Source organism: Epinephelus fuscoguttatus, linkage group LG14, assembly GCF_011397635.1.
Source record: "Epinephelus fuscoguttatus linkage group LG14, E.fuscoguttatus.final_Chr_v1".
Lineage (NCBI taxonomy): Eukaryota > Metazoa > Chordata > Actinopteri > Perciformes > Serranidae > Epinephelus > Epinephelus fuscoguttatus.
The window spans coordinates 12,805,870-12,825,794 of NC_064765.1; the positions used below are offsets into that span (position 1 = coordinate 12,805,870).

Consider the following 19,925-nt stretch of genomic DNA (forward strand, 5'->3'; position numbering starts at 1 on the left):
TTGTGGGAATCTTTTCCATAAACATTTGTTCCTAGTCAAATAATCAAATTACTACAATCCAACAGATACATCGACAGACCGATGCCATGTGCCAATACCAGGTTATCAGAGATATATAAGTTCTGGTGTGTATTTTTGTAAGAATCACCAGAGGATCCACGATACGATATTATCACGATACTTGAGTCACGATACAATATTATCGTGATTTTAAATATGTTGCGATATGCTGAGTATTGCAATAAAATATATTGTGATATAATGGAATTCATTACCTTTTTTTCAGCTGTCAATTATGCCCCCAAAGAAAAACTTTGTCAGCATCAGTATATCAATAGTTTTCAGTCTGTTCATCTAATTTCAGCGAGTCTTCTGCAGCAGCAAAATGTATCTAGTGGACTGAATAAGCAATTGATTATTTTATTCAAGTAGGCTACCTAAACACACTAGCACTTGCACACTAGCTCAACCGGGCTCTGTACTCTGTTCTGTGTACTTGTATTGTATATGTCTTGAATGATCCGTGTACTTGTATTGTGTATGTTCTGTTTCTTTTCTTTTTTCTTTTTTTCTGTTTTACCTGATGTAATATCAACCTGCCAAGGGACTACAGGTGGAAACTAGCCTACGGCTATAATCTGGTATATTTACATATATATGTTCATTAAAGGTAGGATCTGGAGGATTTTCAAACAAAATCTAGACATATACAAATGAAATCCTGCTTAATCATCACCTATGGGCTTCTACTCATGTGTGGTGGTGACTCTGTTTGCAGAGCTCCTGCCCTTTAACTGTATTTTGATGTTTTTGTGAGCTTGGACCGCTTCTGGGCGGAGATTTCCCCAGCCAATGAGAGAGAGCGCAGGTGCCGTGCCCAAGCGTGTCTGAACGTGTCTAAGCATGCACCAGCGCAAGCCTTGCCTGAACCTCTTCCATGAAGCCTTCTTCTGTACCTCCGGGCTCGTACACCCAGGAGAGTTGAGCCTGATAGGAGGGGCCAAATTTGAATGTGTGTTTACAAACAGCAACTGGAAAATCCTCCAGACCCTACCTTTAATATGCACTGTCCCTTTTTGAATAAATAAATTGAAATTGAAATTGAAATTGAAAGTTTAATTTGTATTTATAATATTAACAATTTAAATAATAATAAAAAACGACACTTGGCGCTGTGTGATGATACAATATTGGCACGCAAAAACATTGCAATACTATGCTGTATCGTTTTATTCCCCCAGCCCAGTAGATATGCAATTTTTTTTAAATGTAGAAAGTAATTTTGAGTAATTCGCTTAATTTTTTCTTGATTGAAGTTTGACATATTTTTGTGTTTTTATCATTTTATTGTTTAAACCTCCACAAACGTTACAGCTCCAAACTTCCTAATTCTTACATCTACCATTACTGTCATCTTTAAGCGCAGGGCTGGATTATGAATCAATCATATTACTGAGTAACTGATTAATTGTTTGGTCCATAAAAATATGAATTACAGTGAAAAATTAATTAATCAACTAATCAATGCATCTGAAAACAGCCGTCACTGTTCAACTGTAAAATACTTAAACAGAGTAGGGCCGCAACTGAAGATTATTTTCATCAATTAATCTTTCAGTTTTTCTCCTTATTAATTGTTTATCCTATAAAATGTTAAAAAAAAAAAAAAAAAAAAGCTCATTAAAATTTCCCAGAACTCAAAGTGACGTATTGAAAAGGCTTCTTTGGTCCAACAACAGTCCACTGACTCCTTATTTACTATCATACATGACAAAGAAAAGCAGCAAGTTCTTACATTTAAAAAGCTGGCACCTTGACATTTTTGGTTGAAAAATAACTAAAGCCATTAATCAACTATCAAAATATTTAGCAATTAATTTTCTTTTGATTGAATTGAATCGATTAATTGGCTAATTATTACAGCTCAATAACTGAGACATATCTTTATTACAAAAAACATTCTCTGATATCATTATCTCCACCAGTGAAAGCCTGGAGTGGATTATGTATCTGGTCCTGTGTGTGAGCAAGTGTATATGTGTTTGAGTGTGTGTCTGTCTCTATCCGTCCGCAGCTAATCTCGAGTGCTGATGGACCAATAAGCCTCACATTTTGAGTGCACATTTGTGATTGTATCCTCAAGGACCTCTCGTGGTTGCAGTGATTCATAATTGCTACAAAACCTGTTTCATTTACTGTTTTATATTGTCACTGACTGCTGACTCCTCATTTCTCTTAATCAGCCGGCAGGGCCTGCAACTGACACTGAAATCGTCTCAGCTGAAAACAACAAGCTTTACCACTCATTGTGGCTCAAAAACTGACATTTATAGATGAGTTCGGCCTCATTTTAAAGTGAAGCATCTGCAGATTCTTTCCAAACCTGATAAGTTATGATCCACTAAAGTCAGGCATGTCAGAAGATGATTTGGCCCACATTTTTTTGTTATCTCTGCCACCATGTTGACACACCAGCGCTGCAGCGGTATGGCGCATCAAGTGATGCACCTAGCATCATCACCCACTAATTAACCTTGATTTCTCACCCTATGAGCCGATCTCCAGAGCTATGACTCTCCAGGCAATATCTTTTCGGCCGTTGTCTCAACAATGACGGGATTGTGGGTTATTTAGCTCGGGATATTTCTCAACCTCAACAACAAGTCTCTCCATCTATTCTTTGTCACACTTGAGACACAGCAAAAGCAACAGAGCTCTCTTTATGCATCAATTGTGAGGAGAGGAGTCGAGCTGCTACAGGAGCAGAGAAAAAGAGCTGCTATGGAGGCTAGTATGTACAGAGAGTGAGTCAGGGGGCAGTGAGGCTGGAAATAGGACAGTGGCGTGAAGTGCTGCAGGGTAGCGTGTCCAGGAGCGCCGACGTGTTTCTAGCCACCACCAGTGTGGGGTTGTACGTTGAAAATAATGGGGGTGTATTTTTGACAGACAGCGTTTGCTGCCACTTCGCCTTAAAGGATAACTTCGGTATTTTTCAACCTGGGCCCTATTTCCCCGTGTGTATGTGTGCGTATGATTCATAGGTACAACTCTAAAATGGTAACGGGGGCAAATGCGTCCCGTATAAGTTTGCGCATTAAAAGTGCTTTTTTTTTTTTTTGCCACTGACTGGTTCAGATCGCCAGTGCTATCTCTGTAAATAGCATACTAAGCGTTTCCCTTACCTCTGGGCTGTGTGTGACATCATTTCGCGAGAGCTTTGCTTGTTGCCGGAAGAAAACAGAGGAGCCATGCTGAGCGCCGCTCAGAGTGGCACTGGTTGTCCCGGAGTACAGCTGAGAGTTTTACTGCATCGGTATCATGGCTGCATATTTACCCAATTTCAAGAATGAGGATGAGCCCTTTTATTACGATGGCCGCCCGTGGCTGCCGTACTTATTTGAGCCCAAGTGTACTGACGAGGAGCTCCTACAAATTGAAGAGCAAACCAAAACCACAGGGACCAAATGGTCAACTATCCATCAAGTAAGTATAACTAATATGCCTTTATGCATGTAATACTGACACCTAGAATTGTCTCCGAGATGCACATTTACTGTTGCATACCTTGCCCTCGTATATATCGTACCTGTGTTTTCTTCGGGCAACAAGCAAAGCTCTCGTGAGATGACGTCACAGCCGGGAGGAGGTGAAGGGTCAGGGAAACGCTTAGTATGCTATTTACAGAGATAGCACTGGCGATCTGAACCGGTCAGTGGCGAAAAAAAAGCACTTTTAATGCGCAAACTTATACGGGACGCATTTGCCCCCATATCTACCTCACGGCTGCCGGCTGCATCCGCCTCCCTCAATACTGAACCGGCTGCAGCTCTCCAGTTCAGCTATGACCTGGTTTTGTCCGTCCACTGCATGGTGTCTTACAGGTGCGTTTCAGAAAAGGGGCATTTTGCCTCCCAAATTTTGTAGAGTTTGTTGATTTGGTCATTTGTCCTTGATATTCGTGCTCCTACCATAAGTGAGTAAGCAGGCTAAACAGTCAAATAGTTTCTTTTTGGTCTATTTATAGTGTTTATAGTTGTTATTTCCTACTTTGCTGTGCTGCAGCCTACAGACAAAGTTAATAACATTCGAAGTCCAGTTATGCAGCCAGCCAGGGTGGCTGCTTAGCTGCCTGGTGGATATCTGCACTCTACTGGGTGCACTGTTCCAGTTGGATTTATATGATTCCTGATACTGATATTGCTTTCCGCCTCTAATCCAGTATCAATCAGGCTCCTATCATGTCTCTTGGATGTATTCATTTTTATGGGCCGCTACTGCACAAAATAAAAAGTGCTTTCTTCAACATGCTGCACATTATAAAGAAAATACACAGAAGCCATAATCACATTACTGTAATAGCATTACTAATACACAGAGCAATCCACATAAACAACATGAACACACAGCCGTGTTACAGACTCTCTTTCACTCCGCAGAGACCACAGAAGCTTCTGCATATACTGACTCAAAGGGGTCACGGCGAGATCACATGAATGAATGGCGCCCATCTCTTGACCCAAACACAATGTGTCCATTCTGTCCACCCCGTCTCCACCCTTAGCTGCCTCATGCCTTCATCCGTCCTCTCCTCTCCTTATTCACCCACCCCGGCGCTACATCCGATGAGATGTGCGGGCAAAATTTCAGCCGGTCACTTCTGGCCCCGCTTCAAGCTTCTCTCATCATCACTCTGGATTACAGCGAGAGAGGAAGTTGGCGAGCCCTCTCATCCAGGCTGCGCACGTGTACTCAGACACGCAAAGACAAAAGGAACACACTCATATGCATAAACATAAGGAGACACATGTCAAAGCACACAGACATGCACTCACTAACACACATCCACACACACATAGAGGGAAAACAGGCAGCTGTCGAGTCAGGAGGAATTATGCAGGCAATAGATCTGGCTGCTGTGTGCATATGCATGTTTGTGCGTGCGTGTGTCCTCGCCATTGTTGCTTGATGAATGCTACAGGATCAGAGAAGAGAGAGCTCCCTTAGATCGCGTTAACACATGATTTATTGCAGCATCCACCCAGCTACACAATAATTCCTGTCCTTTATATCTTTCACACACACACACACACACACACACACACACACACACACACACTTAAAGTGTGTATACATATTCCAGTGCACACAAACCTGCAATCACTGCGTGCATGAGCAAACGACACACACTTCTTTCACATACAGTAAATGTAACAGTGAAAAATGGAAAGTCCCGTCTTCTTGTTCTGCTCGGTGGCGCTCTAAGAGACCACAGCCATCTTCATTCACATGGATGCATTGAGTTGCAAAGGTGCAGACAGAAACATCTACAAACACACAAACACACACACACACACACACACGCACACACATATCATGGCGTACCCATAGCTGGTCGTCTATGCCAGGGGGGTTTTTCTTGATGAAAGCTCCGTAGTAGGTGGCAATGTTCCGATGGTGACTGTACTTCTTCAGCATGTTGATTTCTGCTTTGATCTCCTCTTCCTCATCCTGGCACACACAAAGGGAGAAATACAGTATCAGCAACCGTGACCTCTATGTTTGACCCCTTAAACATGACTGTATGTTACACCCAGCTGAACATTTGTATGTCAGTTATTTACCCAATGTTATGATGCTGGATTTGTGGAGAAAACTTTGTTTTTCTTGCATGCCTCCAAACTGAAAACATTCTTGATGAATCAAAGTCATAGGGGTCCGCGTTCAACAACAACAAAGCTATATAAAAACATCTGTTTCCAGACTCTCGCACGACACCTGCAGTGTAATCCAAGTCTCATTCATCCAGTCATATGCTCAGTGCCTCCCAAACAGACAGCCCTTTCTGATGGGAAACTGAGGGTAAAGTAAAATCTATCTACACTCTCTTCAAAGCCAGACTCCATTGATAAAAACAGTAATTTTACCTTGCTGAAAACAGGAGCTGCTGCTCTACTGCTGCCTCCATCACTTAGCTAGTTTGTGTTATAATGTGTATTTGGTGAATCCAAACTAACCCTTTCAAACATCAAAGTAAAACAATAACACAAACTAAGTAACTGAGTCTGGCTTTGCAGAGAGCACAGATATGTTTTACTTTTAGTTAAGTTCCCTTTTTGAAAGGTGTCTGTTTGGGAAGTTCAGAGCATAAGATTGGATAAATGACACCAGGATTATATTGCACAACTTGAATGGTAGCTTGTAAACAGATGTTTTGAAAGAGTTTTTCTGTTGTTAAATGTGGACCCTGATTACTTCAATACATCAAGAATTTTCAGTAACACTTTACTTGAAGGTATCTACATAGGAGTGACATGACACTGTCATAACTATGACATGACACTGTCATGAACCTGTCATGAACATTATGTACATGTCATAAACCTTTATGACTGCTGTCATTAAGTGTCATTCGGATTTTGTAATGACAAGTTGAGATTGTTTGGGTTGTCTTGATTATGACAACTTGACATTAACAAGAAATGCACCTCTTTTTGTGTTTATGACAAGTTGACATAATGATTATTATTGTTATGACAAAGTCATTACCAATCTTCTGGTAATGTCATCCTGGTTAATGTCAAGTTGTCATTATAAGGACATCCCAAACAAATTTAATGTCAACTTACCATGAAGCTGACATTGTTTGGGTTGTCTTGATTATGACAACTTGACATTAAATTTGTTTGGGATGTCCTTATAATGACAACTTGACATTAACCAGGATGACATTACCAGAAGATTGGTAATGACTTTGTCATAACAATAATAATCATTATGTCAACTTGTCATAAACACAAAAAGAGGTGCATTTCTTGTTAATGTCAAGTTGTCATAATAAGGACATCCCAAACAAATTAATGTCAACTTGTCATTACAAAGACAACTTCTGGTAGTGTCACTTTAATTAATGTCAAGTTGTCTTAATCAAGACAACCCAAACAATGTCAACTTGTCATGACAAAAACCGAATGACACTTAATGACAGCAGTCATAAACGTTTATGACATGTACATAATGTTCACGACAAGTTCATGACAGTGTCATGTCATAGTTATGACAGTATCATGTCACCTTTATGTAGATACCTTCAAGTAAAGTGTTACCAAATTTTCTCTCATTTTGGATTATTCATTCACCATGGAGACATGCGAGAAAAACAAAGTTTCCTCCATTAATTTAACATAACACGGGGTGATTTATTGATACACTAATGGTTACTAAGGGAATGGAGTATTCCTTTAAAATCTGAAACTCAAGTTATGAATGAACTTTATTTATATAGCACCTTTCATGCACAGAATGCAGCACAAAGTGCAAACCATACATTAATACAACACTTGTTCAAGGAGAAATGAGAAGAATAAATACATTAATCAATTAATACTTAATCAAGTGATATATTAAGAATATTAAAACAGACAGATGCAAGTTATAGGCTTTATTAAAAACATATGTTTTGAGTCGTCGTTTAAAACTGTCCACTGAGCCACCAAGTCTAAAACTTAAGGGCAGGGTGTCCCATATTTGTGGGGTGTCGTGGCTCAAAGAAGCGTCCCCATATGTTTCATAGAGACATTAGGAACATTAAAAGAGCAGTTGAGGAGGATCTCAGGGTTTGTGGGGGACATAAGGTGATCGGGAATCAATTATATTGGAGAGGCAGTGTCGTTAAGAGCCTTAAAAACCAATTCTAAATGATACTGGGAGCCAGTGTAGGTTATGTAAAACAGGAGTTATATGGGCTCTTTTTAGTTTCTGCCAGACTGGAAACAACAGCATGAACAAGCTTCTCAGCATCTCGCTGGCTCAGTAGAGGTCATACCTCAGCTGTATTGCTTAAATGATAACATGCAGTTTTTGTAAATGAATTAAAATGAGCTGTAAAACTGAGATCAGAATCTGGAATGACACCGACGGGTCATGTTTGTGTGGCCAGATGTTAATAAGATGGTGATACAGCAACAGGAATAAAGTCGTTGATGGATTTGCAGACTGGATCCATTTTAATTCGGGGGAAAAAACAAAACAAACTGTTGTTGCAAAGCACACAGCTGGGCGCTAAATTATCCACGAGAGCATTACTTTTTAATTAGTTTCGTTTTAGGGGGTAACTGCCACAAAGCCAAAAGCTGAAGCAAGTTGTTGTCGTGGCAGTTGGTTACTTAAAAATCTAATTCCTTATTCATTATGCACAACGTCAGAAAATTATGCCTTGATTACTTCGATTTAGTGTTCATCCGCCGTAAAAACAAAAACACTTGTTTTAGTAAGTTGATTTTGTGCAGTAGCTCATTAAGTTAGAGATGTTGTTTGTTTAATTTTCAATCATCAATTAATTCAGTCGTTTATTTTTATTGTATTTAAGCAGATTATTCACAGAAAGTCATTAATACTGTTTAGTTTATTTGTTTATCCATCCTTTGCTCATTCATTCCCATACACCTGCACATATTCACATCCTTATTCAGTCATTCATGCTCTTTTTCATTCATCAGTTCCTTTGTTGCTTCATTCCTGCAGTGCTTTATTGTTTTGCTGGCAGCCGAGCGCTGACAGCGAGGCGTAGGGTGAGAGGATCTCTAAATATAACTGAGATTCCCTCCTGCTTTACAGACACGCCTGAGACCACACTGCTGTCCTAATACCTCCAGCTAATATTACCATGGCAATAGGCCTGTCCTCATTTCCTCTCTGCCACATCACACGCACACGTGCACGCATGCACACACACACACACACCGGCACTGACTCATCGCTCATAATTAGATGACACGGTCGACGGCGGTATAATCACTTGAGATGATTTGCTGTGCGTGGGGATGTGCGTGTGAGCGCGTGCAGCCAGTGCGTGCACATAGGTGTGTGTCTTACCCCGGTGACATCCATGACCTTGATGGCTGCCAGCTGCCCCGTCTTAACATGGCGACCCTAGTGAAAGCAGGAGAGGAGAGGGACGGTTGGAGACGCAGGGAGACAAGAAAAGATGGAGGAAAGAGGAAGGAAAGGGAAAAGAAAGAAGAAAAGAAACATGTTAACATCCATTTAACGGTTTTACAGAGAAACAGATAGTTGTATGTCTGTCAAGCACTGCATTAAAAACAACCTGCGGTACACACGACTCTGCAAAGATGATCTAGTCCAATAGCAACAAATACAATATGTGACCTTGGCTTTTTTAGGACTGTTTAAACATCACTTTTGCCTTTTTAAAAACACAATACAGCACAAAACAAGTGTCACCCATCCTTCAAAATACTCGATGATAAGCTGCTATTATTCCTTTTATTATTGCTATTATTAAATCTTTAAATACAAGAACTGACAACGGACAACCTGTGTTTTCTGATGATGCTAAAGAAAAAACAGAACTCTCTCTGCACAACCAGTCTCAAGGATCAGGTGCCGGTCGGCCGCAGGAACATCTCAGATAAAATCATCAACATAAACCACCACATGCTAAACTGAATTACTGTGATTTTATTAGGAGCGAACAAGAGTGATTCTGTTGAGCGAACCTGAAGACACCACGGACGGAACGTGTTAGTCGCTCTTAATTAAATCACAGTAATTCAGTTTAGTGTGCGGTGGTTTACGTTGATGATTTCATATCAAGTTTTTCCTCTAAAACATTCAGTGGTCATGATTAAATATTCAAAATATAAGTTAAAGGAACGCTTCATCACCTGAATGGATATTTATGTATCAGTTACTCACAATACAGTACGCTGAATTTGAGAAAAAATATTGTATTTTTCTCGCATGCCTCCATGGTGAACAGAGATTCCAAAAATGGAGAACATTCTTGATGAACTGAAGTCATTGGGGTCCACGTTTAACAGCAACAACACTATATCAAAGTCTCATCTATCTAGTCATACACTCAGAACTTGCAAAACAGACAGCCCTTTCTCTGAGGGGAAAGTGAAATTTATCAATGCTGTTTCAAAGCCAGACTCCATTGACAAAAACAGTAATTTTACCTTGCTGAAAACAGGAGCTGCTGGTGTACTGCTGCCTTGATCAGTTGGTTAGTTTGTGCTTTTATGTGTATTTGGTGAATCCAAACTAACCCTTTTTAACTGATTGAAGCAGGAGTCGACCAGCAGCTCTCGTGGTCAGCAAGTTAAAATGACTTTTTTTTGTCAATAGAGTCTGGCTTTGCAGAGAGCGTTATTAAGTTTCACTTCAAATTCAGTTCCCTATAAGAAAGGGCTGTCTGTTTGGGATGTTCTGATCATAGGACTGGATGAATGAGACCAAGATTATACTGCACAAATTGTATGAGAGCTTGTAAACAGTTGTTAAGATATAGTTTTGCTGTTGTTAAATGCCGACCCTGATTACTTCAATTCATCAAGAATTTTCTCCATATTTGGATTCTTTCTTTACTTGAGGCATGCGAGGAAAAAAAGGTTTTCCTTATGAATTTAATGTAACATGTGGTGAGTAATTGACACACAAATGGTTACTTGGGGGGATGAAGTTTTCCTTTAAAGTCAGAAACTCAAGTTATCTGCTCCTTTGGGGCAACATGAGCAAAAAAACACAACTCTCACGAGATTTTGAGACTTTAAAAAGTTTGTTTAAGAGTATTGTTTGTTGGCAGGAAATTCAGTTTTTAGCCACCATGAGCTGAGAACACACCCCTCTTCTTAAGTCAGCCTTTTCTAAGTCATGTAAATACACTGTATGTGGTCAAACAAGAGAAAATATGGTGTCCTGACGGTATTAAAATCAAGAAATGACAACAGTTGCACAACACTCGTCTGCTTGGTCAACATGATACCCCTTTATGCCACTGTGACTGACATGTAGATGCAGTATCAACAATAAAAATGGGAAATTGGAGTCAAAATCAGCTGACAGTGTCTCAAAAGAAAAAGAAATGACCACACAAAGACAGATACCAATCCACAGACTTGGCTGTGTTGTGTAATATCGAGGCTAGGCAGATGCCTCAGGGAGCTAACAGGCAAGGAACCGGGAGATTGGAAGCTGAGGGGCGAATGGAAGACCCAAGTGGTTCGTTTGCAACAGAGCATCTGTGCCTGTGATTAGCTAATGAAGCTAACCGGGCAAGAGACGCTAAAACCACTGACGGCTATTACTTCCACCTGTCTGGAATCAACTGATTAGCATGTTACAGTCTGAGCAGAGCAGCTTAGCAGCAGTGGCACAAACAAACAAATACATGCACACATAGCCGAGCTTACACACACACACACACACACACACACACACACACACACACACACACATATTCAAAACAAGGGCAGGATTGTTTTCTTGGTGGAACCGTTACAGTATAAACCAGATGGCATTAAGGGTCTGGCTCTAAAACACCTCCTGAGGGCTTTAATTGAAGGGTCGTTCTATTAATGGGCGCCACAGCCATAACAGAGGCTGGGAGCATTTGCAACACAAAGTGTACTATGGGAAAAAGTTGGTTGTTTCACTGCTTTGCAATTCATTTACAGGAGTGATTTTACAGTAGCTGGACCGTCTCTGCACCCTGCCACTGGTCATTAGTCATTCTCCCGCCTCACATTCTTCTTTTATGTCACTTTAACAGATCAATTGTACCCACAGGCTCACCAACACTTAGACTACTTGATGAATAGCTTGTGAGTTGGAGGTTATTCAACAGAAACTGTTATTAATTGCAAAATTATGTAGGCAGCCCAGCAGCTAACTTTCTTTTACACACGTTTTACAAAGTCGCAAAACTGGTCAGTGGTCAACATAATGATATGAGTTCTATAAAGGGACAAAAAAGGTTCTATTTACCAAAGATGGCACAATATGCTGCGCCAATGGTACAAAAGCGTATACACTTCCTGTCTCTTAACTAGGTTCAGTCATCTCTCCAGCAACCCCCCTCCTTGTTTTAAAGTGTTCTGAATGTCCAGTGGATAGATAAAGCAGATTCAAAACTTATATACAGTACAAATGTAATGTTTGCGTCTTATTTTGTCGCTCGTTTTTATCTGCTAGCTTAATATCTGATATCAACCCAGTACATGTATGTACGTATATGTCGTTGCTGGATCTCACAAGTGTGTTGCCGAGACAAAGACAGGTCTCGAACAAAGTTACACTTTGTCTTACCTGCTCTACACTGACTTCCTGTTACATTTAGAATGGTTTTTACGTCCTCCTCCTTGTATAAAAAGCCCTACATGGACTAAGACCAAACTACATTGCCAACTCCCATTTGCCTCCAAGAACACTGTGATCATCTGCTGCTGGTTTATTGGAGGTTCCCAGTAACAGCCGGAAGACTATCAGGGATGCAGCCTTTTTCAATTACGCCCCAAAGCTATGGAACGCAATACCTATAGATGTCAGGGAAGCTAGCTGGCTAAATATTTCTAAAAGAAGTCCAAAAACGTTGAATTAGCTCTGACTTTCCTGATACAGGTCTGAAACTCTTTCTATTTACGCTTCACGTTGCTGCAACTCCTTTAAAATCTGACTTGATTTTATGATTTATAGTTTTACAATTCTGTGATTTTATGCACATTGTGCTGCATTTCTTGTATGAAAGATGCTAAATAGAGTTTATTATGAGTGTTCTCCTCATTTGTCTCTCTGACAGATGTCATTTCAGAATGTTCGGAAAACACGTGGCTATTGAAAATGGGTCTAGAATTTACTTCAAAGACTTTGGGATGAAAGAATCGGTCATAATCTGTGTTCACGGTCACTTCTCCAATTTGAATGAATAGACTCAGGATGGCCGCTAGCCCACACAGATACAGGAAATGACTTTAAAGTGCTTTGACCCATGCTTACCAACATTTTGGAGATGGGAAATTGGTGATATAGATGGTGAAGTGGAAGCCTGATTTCAGAAATTGTCAAATATTTTTTTAGACTTGCACCAATTAATCGGCAGTGCTCGGAATCGGGCCGTTTTTCACTTGATTGGCTGTGACCTGCGACCTGCCGGTCAGTCTAACATATGCCAATTCAAAACGCCGGTCAAATTTCTGTCGCGCCGCATGATTGACATTGTGTAACATCAGCAGCGCACACACACATGTGCAACTCACAGCTTGGGAGATGTGAGGAAGTGAAACACTGGCAGCTTCTCACCTTAATCGTTCACGCACACATATCAAAAGAGAGAAGGAGAAAGCTATTAATTTTCCGTGTTTAACTGCGAAGCTCTCACTGCTGCACTGTGCCACTTGAAACTGACGAGCCGCGTGTCTGCGTGCCGAAGATGAGCGTGTCCGCATGCTTACTGGCGGGCGCGTCCTGAAGACCGGTGTGAATTTTCCACAGGAGATATTTTTACTTCTTTGTCTATTCAAGAAATTACCCACAAATGCTATACACCAAGAATTATTATTTTATTTATCCATGTTTTTATTTATGTAGGCCTTTTTTAGTTAGGCTATTAATCTAATACTGTACCTGAAGTTATACTTGAGCAAAAAGGAAAATGTTTCTTAACCTGTGTCACTGTTTTTGTTTGTTTGAAATGATTATTGAAAAGCTGGTTGTATCTTGGTTAAAATGTTCTAATAAAGGAAAGATAGAAAATATTGCAGTATCTTGTGTGCTGTAAAGTGGTTTGAAAAAAATGAAATCGGAATCGGCCATCCAAACACTCTGCAAATCAGAAACCGGTATCGGCCCAAAAAACTGTAATCAGTGCAAGTCTATATTTTTTGGCACATGCCATTTTTTACTTTTGTCCTTATGCTGTTTTAAAAATGAGACACCGGGTCCATTTGTTTTGAAAAGGAAGAGACCTCTACAGAAAATCTGGCTCCCAGTGAAAACCTCTTGAATGATAAACACTAAAGGAATCCTAACCAGGAGTTCACGCTTGGCACATGGTAGACATTTCAGCTGGTTGCAATCTGCAATCCTCACCACTAGATGGCACTAAATCCTACAAGCTGCTCCTTTAAGTTCCTTAGATTGTGGGTCAAATTCCAAATTAATGACAAGAAAAAAACAACATTACATCATTTTAACTTATGTTGTAAACAACCTGCTTTACTTGCTATGCTTGAAACATCACAGTGATTTGTTTTAATTTGAGGAAGCAATCATGTTCACAGAGCAGCAAATAGGAAGAAAACTCTACAGTGGTACATTCGGTGAATTCCCACAAGACGACCGGCAATATGTTAACATCAGCTGAGGTCCCTGAGTGAGAGGGATTTAAAGCCGTGAGTTATATTTCTCATTAAACAGCCGCCGTTAAATTAAAAAAACTTTAAAACTTGCTGATTTATTGCTGAATGAAAGTTAGGGATTTAATATGATAATTCATTGTGTCACAATCCAACGCTGCACAATGCAAACTAAGCACCACTGGATGGCTGAACACTGTGATCAGTTTCTCTTTTTGCCCCACTTACACACACATACACACATGCACACACACCGAGTCCAGCTTCTGTGAGAGTAAAAGAGCTGGAAAGATTGAACAGGGATTTCTCATTAGGATCAGACTGCCCCAATTCCACGAGCACAAGGACCGGCTTTGTTGAAGACCAACAAAGGAATTACAGCCACTTACAAACCAGAAACTTGCACATACACACACTTATAGACACACACGCACAAAACACAAAAAGATCTCCCTTTTTTTCCGCTACTCGCACAGACAGAAGAACTTGTGCAAACACCCACACATGTGCACACAGAGACATGAAGAAGGAGGGAGGGAGCATGATTGAGGGAGTAGGGAAGTGACCGAGAGAAAAGGAGAGAGAATGTGTCAAATAGATATTGGACATGGACATCATCAGTGCTGGATAAAGATTCATTACTCTCAGCCACCTGACAACCTCCCTCCTTTCATTTCGCCTCCTCTCATAGAGCAGTAATGTCAGCCAGCCTTATTAAATGACCAAGTGTGAAAGGAGCAGCAGAGAGGAATTAGCACTGTCTGTTCATCTTCATCTCTCGATCTTTCTTCGTCCTCGCCCTCTTCATTTATTTGCAAATTCATAGAAGAAGGGATGGGGGTGGGTCTTTGGTTGTGTGAATGTGAAGTTAAACAGTATTTACAAAGCAGTCGGCAGGATAATGCGCATAACAATGATATCACAACAATTCGGGAAGACAAATGATAAAATAATTAGTGCTGAAACCATCAGTCAATTAATTGTCTCATCAGCAGTCATTTATCACGCTGAAATGCCAAATATTTGCTGATTCAAGCGCCTCTAATGTGAGGACTTGCTGTTTTTCTCGGTTTCATATTATTGCAAATTTAATTACTTTGGGTGTTGGACTGCTGGTTGCACAAAACAAGCAATTTGAAGCCATTATCTAGAGCTCAGGGAACTTTCGAGGGGCATATTACACTGCTGGCCAACATTTTACATAGTTCTGAACCAGTTTATTTTTGGTCAAAATGCTCTGAAAGGTTCAAAATTAGGTGTGGGAACTGGAACACAACCGGTTCCGTGTTGGTGGAAAAGAGGTATCATCGTCAAAGGAGCAGCTCCAGACTTTACACTTGATGACATCATAAGTTCAAGCCTTACTTCTCTGGTGTCTGGCTTTGAGAGAGAGAGTAGCTCCTGTTCACAAATATTGAATGAACTTTCCAAGGCCATGGAAATAACATGTTGGAATTCGGAACTGAGGTGGTGTTCCCCTCATAAACAGACATGAGATTGGTACTGATCTTCTCAGCAAACTCTCGGCAAGAAAGCAAATAAGTGTATTCCCTAAGAGTGCTTTCACACCTGCCCTGTTTGGTTCGGTTCAATCGAACTCAAGTTTGTTTACCCCCCTAAGTGTGGTTCGTTTAGGCAGGTGTGAACAAACCAATCGCACTTGGCTGCACACCAAAACAACTGGACCGGGACCTTCTTGAAGAGCTGGTCTCGGTCTGGTTACAAAGGAACTCGTTTGTGGTGAGAACGTGATCCAAACCAATCGCAGTCACATTACACATTGTTTGGGTTAAACATGCACAAGCATGTTACCTGCATAGAAATTCTGACCAATCAAGAGCAGCTCTCTCATGCAGGCATTTCAGCGAGTGCGCTTGTAAATGCTGCCGTGAGAACACGAACCAACTCTAGGCAATTATGCAACTTTGTAACAAAATTATGCTGCGTTCCAGGCAATTTTCTGAGCCCGTAAGTCACCACTTCAAGTCAGGACTCACAACTTCATAGCGTTCCAGGGAAGTCACGCCAAACTGTCAAAGCAACATGGCGGACCATGCAGGGTTTATGTTTCTTTATGATCACTTCTATCGTCAAAGGTGCCGGTTCCTTGCTCATTTGAGTAAAACGGAAAACGTATTTTGTATTGATTTATTCTTACACTGGCAACTAGCTGTTAGAGCGGCTGCCAATAATGTGCTAACATTAGGGTTATTTTTGTCTATTTCTTACCGTGTATCGCTTGCATCAATACTGCATCACTGGGGCTGCCATTGTTGTTTAGTGGAGTAAGGTAACGGATTCAGAGGGCTGTGTGACGTCAGAAAGCGTAACTGGGAGTACATCGATCTGGTACGAGTTCACGGGTGGTAAGTTACGGGTTTGACTGCCGTTCCAGTGCACTTTCACTGGTAGAAGTTTGTAAAAACACGAGTTACAGGTTGCCTGGAATGCGCCATTAGTCCCTGATTCGGGCCAAAGTAAGTAAACGCGAATCCTTTCAGACCTAGGGTTCAGACCGAGACCACCTCTTCAAGAAGGTCTCGGTCTAGTTGTTTTGGTGCGCACCAAGTGCGATTGCTGTGTTCATACCTGCCCAAACAAACTGCACTTAGGGGCAAATGAACTTCAGTTCAATTGAACCGAACCACACAGGGCATGTGTGACAGCATCCTAAGACACCCTTATTTCAGCTCAACTCAATTGCTTTTGGTTTTCTAATTTGAAAAGTTATGGACTGTTCCACATATATTTTTTTTGGTACTACCTTGATTAAGGTTCCAAGTGAGCTGAGCCAATACTAGAAGGTGGAGTTTAAACATTGCAGACCACTGACTGATCAGAGAGAACCGTTCACTGTGTAAGCCCACTTTTTTTTAAATTTTTACTATTTCTTTATTCAGTTGACCCAGATTTTTTAAAAAGTCAGCCCACAAAACTACATCATACACACACTACACCGTACAGTTAATTTAGTGCAGACATTCCTCTGTTTGGTTCCCGATGAAAGGATCCAGCAAGTGTCATGTTGGAGAGCATGCCAAGGCACTTTCACACAGCATTGCTACGGTGATCAGCTAAGAATCCGGTACTGTCTTTAGTAGAGAACGTAACAGAGAAAAGGACCTGGTGCCAAAAGTGATTTGAGTCAAGTCGAGCTGAACCATGCAGTGGAAATCACAGCTCTGTGAATGACAAATAATGGAGAAGGAAGATGTCATAAAGTATTAAAATACTTTTGTCATCTTCCTTCTCTCCGTCTTTCTCCGAAGGATGGCCCGCTCTCTTCCTGATCCGTCCCATTCAGACTGAGGAGCTTTGAGCCTCACAGGCCTGTTCATCCTATCCTCCACTCGTTTGTTGACTGCTTTGCCTCGGTGACCTAGATCTGCATTCTCTCCCTCTCTCTTGTTATGCCTCACTCTCTTATCCCTCTGATTCTCTCCCTCATTATCTAACCCTCTTAACTTCTCACAATCTCCTCTTTATGTCTCTCATTATTTCTGCCCTCCCTCTAGATGTCTCGCTTACTTTTCCCCGTCCCTTGTATTTTCCGTCTCCATCTCTCATGCCTCGCAGCTCAGACCGGCAGCCCGTGAAAAGCGGGTCGTGCATGAACATGACTGAGCCAACGAAACAGCGTTCAGCGTCGAGCTCGACAAGCAAATATGACACAGACCAAGGGCTCCCTGCAACCCTTTCACTCTGCTTCTGCTAATGCATCTTGCGCCTTCTGCAAACCACAATGCACTGCAATGGGCCCGAGTGTCTCCGCAAAGCAAAACAAACACACACACTGAATACTTGGGGCACACAAATGCTTTCATCTAATACTTCCTATCTGTCAGTATGCTGTGCATTAACTTCAGTCATCACAGAGACATTTTAAATGAGGTCTGGGAAATTATCTTCACGTGAGCAATCCACCATATTTTTTCCTCCTTCTTTAATCCTGTGGAAGTATTTTGACCAAATATGATAGCACAACATCTGTCACACACACACACACACACACACACACACACACACACACACACACACACGAGGAGCTGCGATGCTGCCAGGCCAGGTGTGTTTGAGCGATAACAGACCAAATTGACTATGTTTGTTCCGCTTGGATGGCCGTGCTGTGATGGAGACAGCCAACTGATACCGAACTGATCTCCAATCAGCCTTCAGGCGGCCGCATCATGGAGGAGTCATTACTTGGCGTCATCCCTGCAGGTCAGTGTTTCTTCAACGGCTGTATGAAAATGGAGTGCGGGTCTTTTCCTGGCGGTTCCACCCAATAAAATAAGAATGTGTGTTCATAAACCAGGAACATTTACCCTCATCTAGTTTAAGAATATCCGCTGCACGTGTGAAAGTGTGATGGTTATTGTTTCATTCTGTCACACAACAAAACCAAAGGTAAAAACTAAAGACTCCTTTTCTCCCATTTATTGTGTGTGATGTTTCAAAGTCCGCTGATGAGATTTTAAATAATTCAGAGGCAATAATGCTTCTGTTTACTCCGTCCCAGCATTTTGTGATGATCAGTCCAAAGGAGACGTGTTGATTACAGGCTATAAGACGTAAGGTCAAACACAAAACCTCAAACACTGCAATTTAATGCAATTAAATGAAATAGCCTCGCGATAAATTCTACTTTTGTGGGCTTAAAATGTAACATTGTCTACAACTGTGTCACACAAGTATTGACTCGTTCCTTGAAAAGGTATTTCACTGCTGTCAAGTTGGGCTTTTCATTTAACTGGGCTGTCTATGCAGGAGAAAGACGCAAATACTTTTAGAAGTGGCGCTACATGACCAGAGAAAACAAAAAAAAGGGCTGAGGCATATACTTTTGCTCAAGTGGTAGAAAACCTACAACCACAGCTGATCAATATAGGCTCCCAATCCTGTTGGTGATGTAATGCAAGCTTTGACACAGAGTTCAATATGGCTGCTGGCTGATAACAAACAATCTTATATTAAAGCTAAACAGTAAGCTAAAATATGTTTCTGAAAACATTTGAGGTGAGAAATAGTCAAGAGTAGGGCTGCCCCCGACTAAGAATTTTGTTAGTCGACCAATAGTCATCATTTAGGGCCATTTATGGAGTAGTTGCCCACATGTTTATGATGTTATTTAATAATCAAATGATATGTTTTGGGCAGGGCAACACAATGGTTTGAGTTGAAGGTGTGAGAAAGAATAGTATCAGTAACATTGTTAACACTGTGCTACATTACAGAGAAATACAAAACCGTACTAATGAACCTTCATTATTATAGGCCTATATTTTATCTACAAGTGCACGTCACACACTGAGCGAGCCGCCTGTTAATGACGCTGTGGGCTAATGGGCATGTAGCTACTTCCATGTTTCAGATGATACGTCATGTTTGTAGTCGACCAATGAAGATGAGTTTACATATCACCTTGGGTTCGTTCTTCACCTTCTCAAAATGATCCCACACTTTGGATTTCCTGCCCGACATGTTATTAACTAGTAGGGCTGCCACGATTAGTCGACTAATTGATGACTAATCGACTATTAAAATAATCAGTGATTATTTTAGTAGTCGACTAATCGGTTTGAGTCATTTTTCACAGAAAAGTACTATAAAAGTACCCCAAAATACTCTTATTGCAGCTTCTTACGTTCAGATATTGGCAGCTTCACACACTCTCCCATGACGGTGAACTAAAACCCTTTGGCGTGAGTACGAAACAAGACATCAGATGACATAATTTTGGGTTTGGGAGAGACAGACCGACATATTCAAACA

General features: G+C 41.0%; 1 protein-coding gene across 7 annotated transcripts in view; it reads right to left on the reverse strand.

The window, feature by feature from the left end:
* tnika (TRAF2 and NCK interacting kinase a) overlaps positions 1–19,925 on the reverse strand; it is a 106,810-nt gene that overhangs the window by 43,550 nt on the left and 43,335 nt on the right. For all 7 annotated transcript variants that reach the window (XM_049597171.1, XM_049597170.1, XM_049597167.1 and 4 more), the window contains exons 3-4: positions 8,872–8,928; positions 5,383–5,508 (exon numbers count right to left, since the gene is read on the reverse strand). In XM_049597171.1, coding sequence (XP_049453128.1) covers positions 5,383–5,508; positions 8,872–8,928 — 183 coding nt within the window. The remainder of the gene's footprint in view (positions 1–5,382; positions 5,509–8,871; positions 8,929–19,925) is intronic.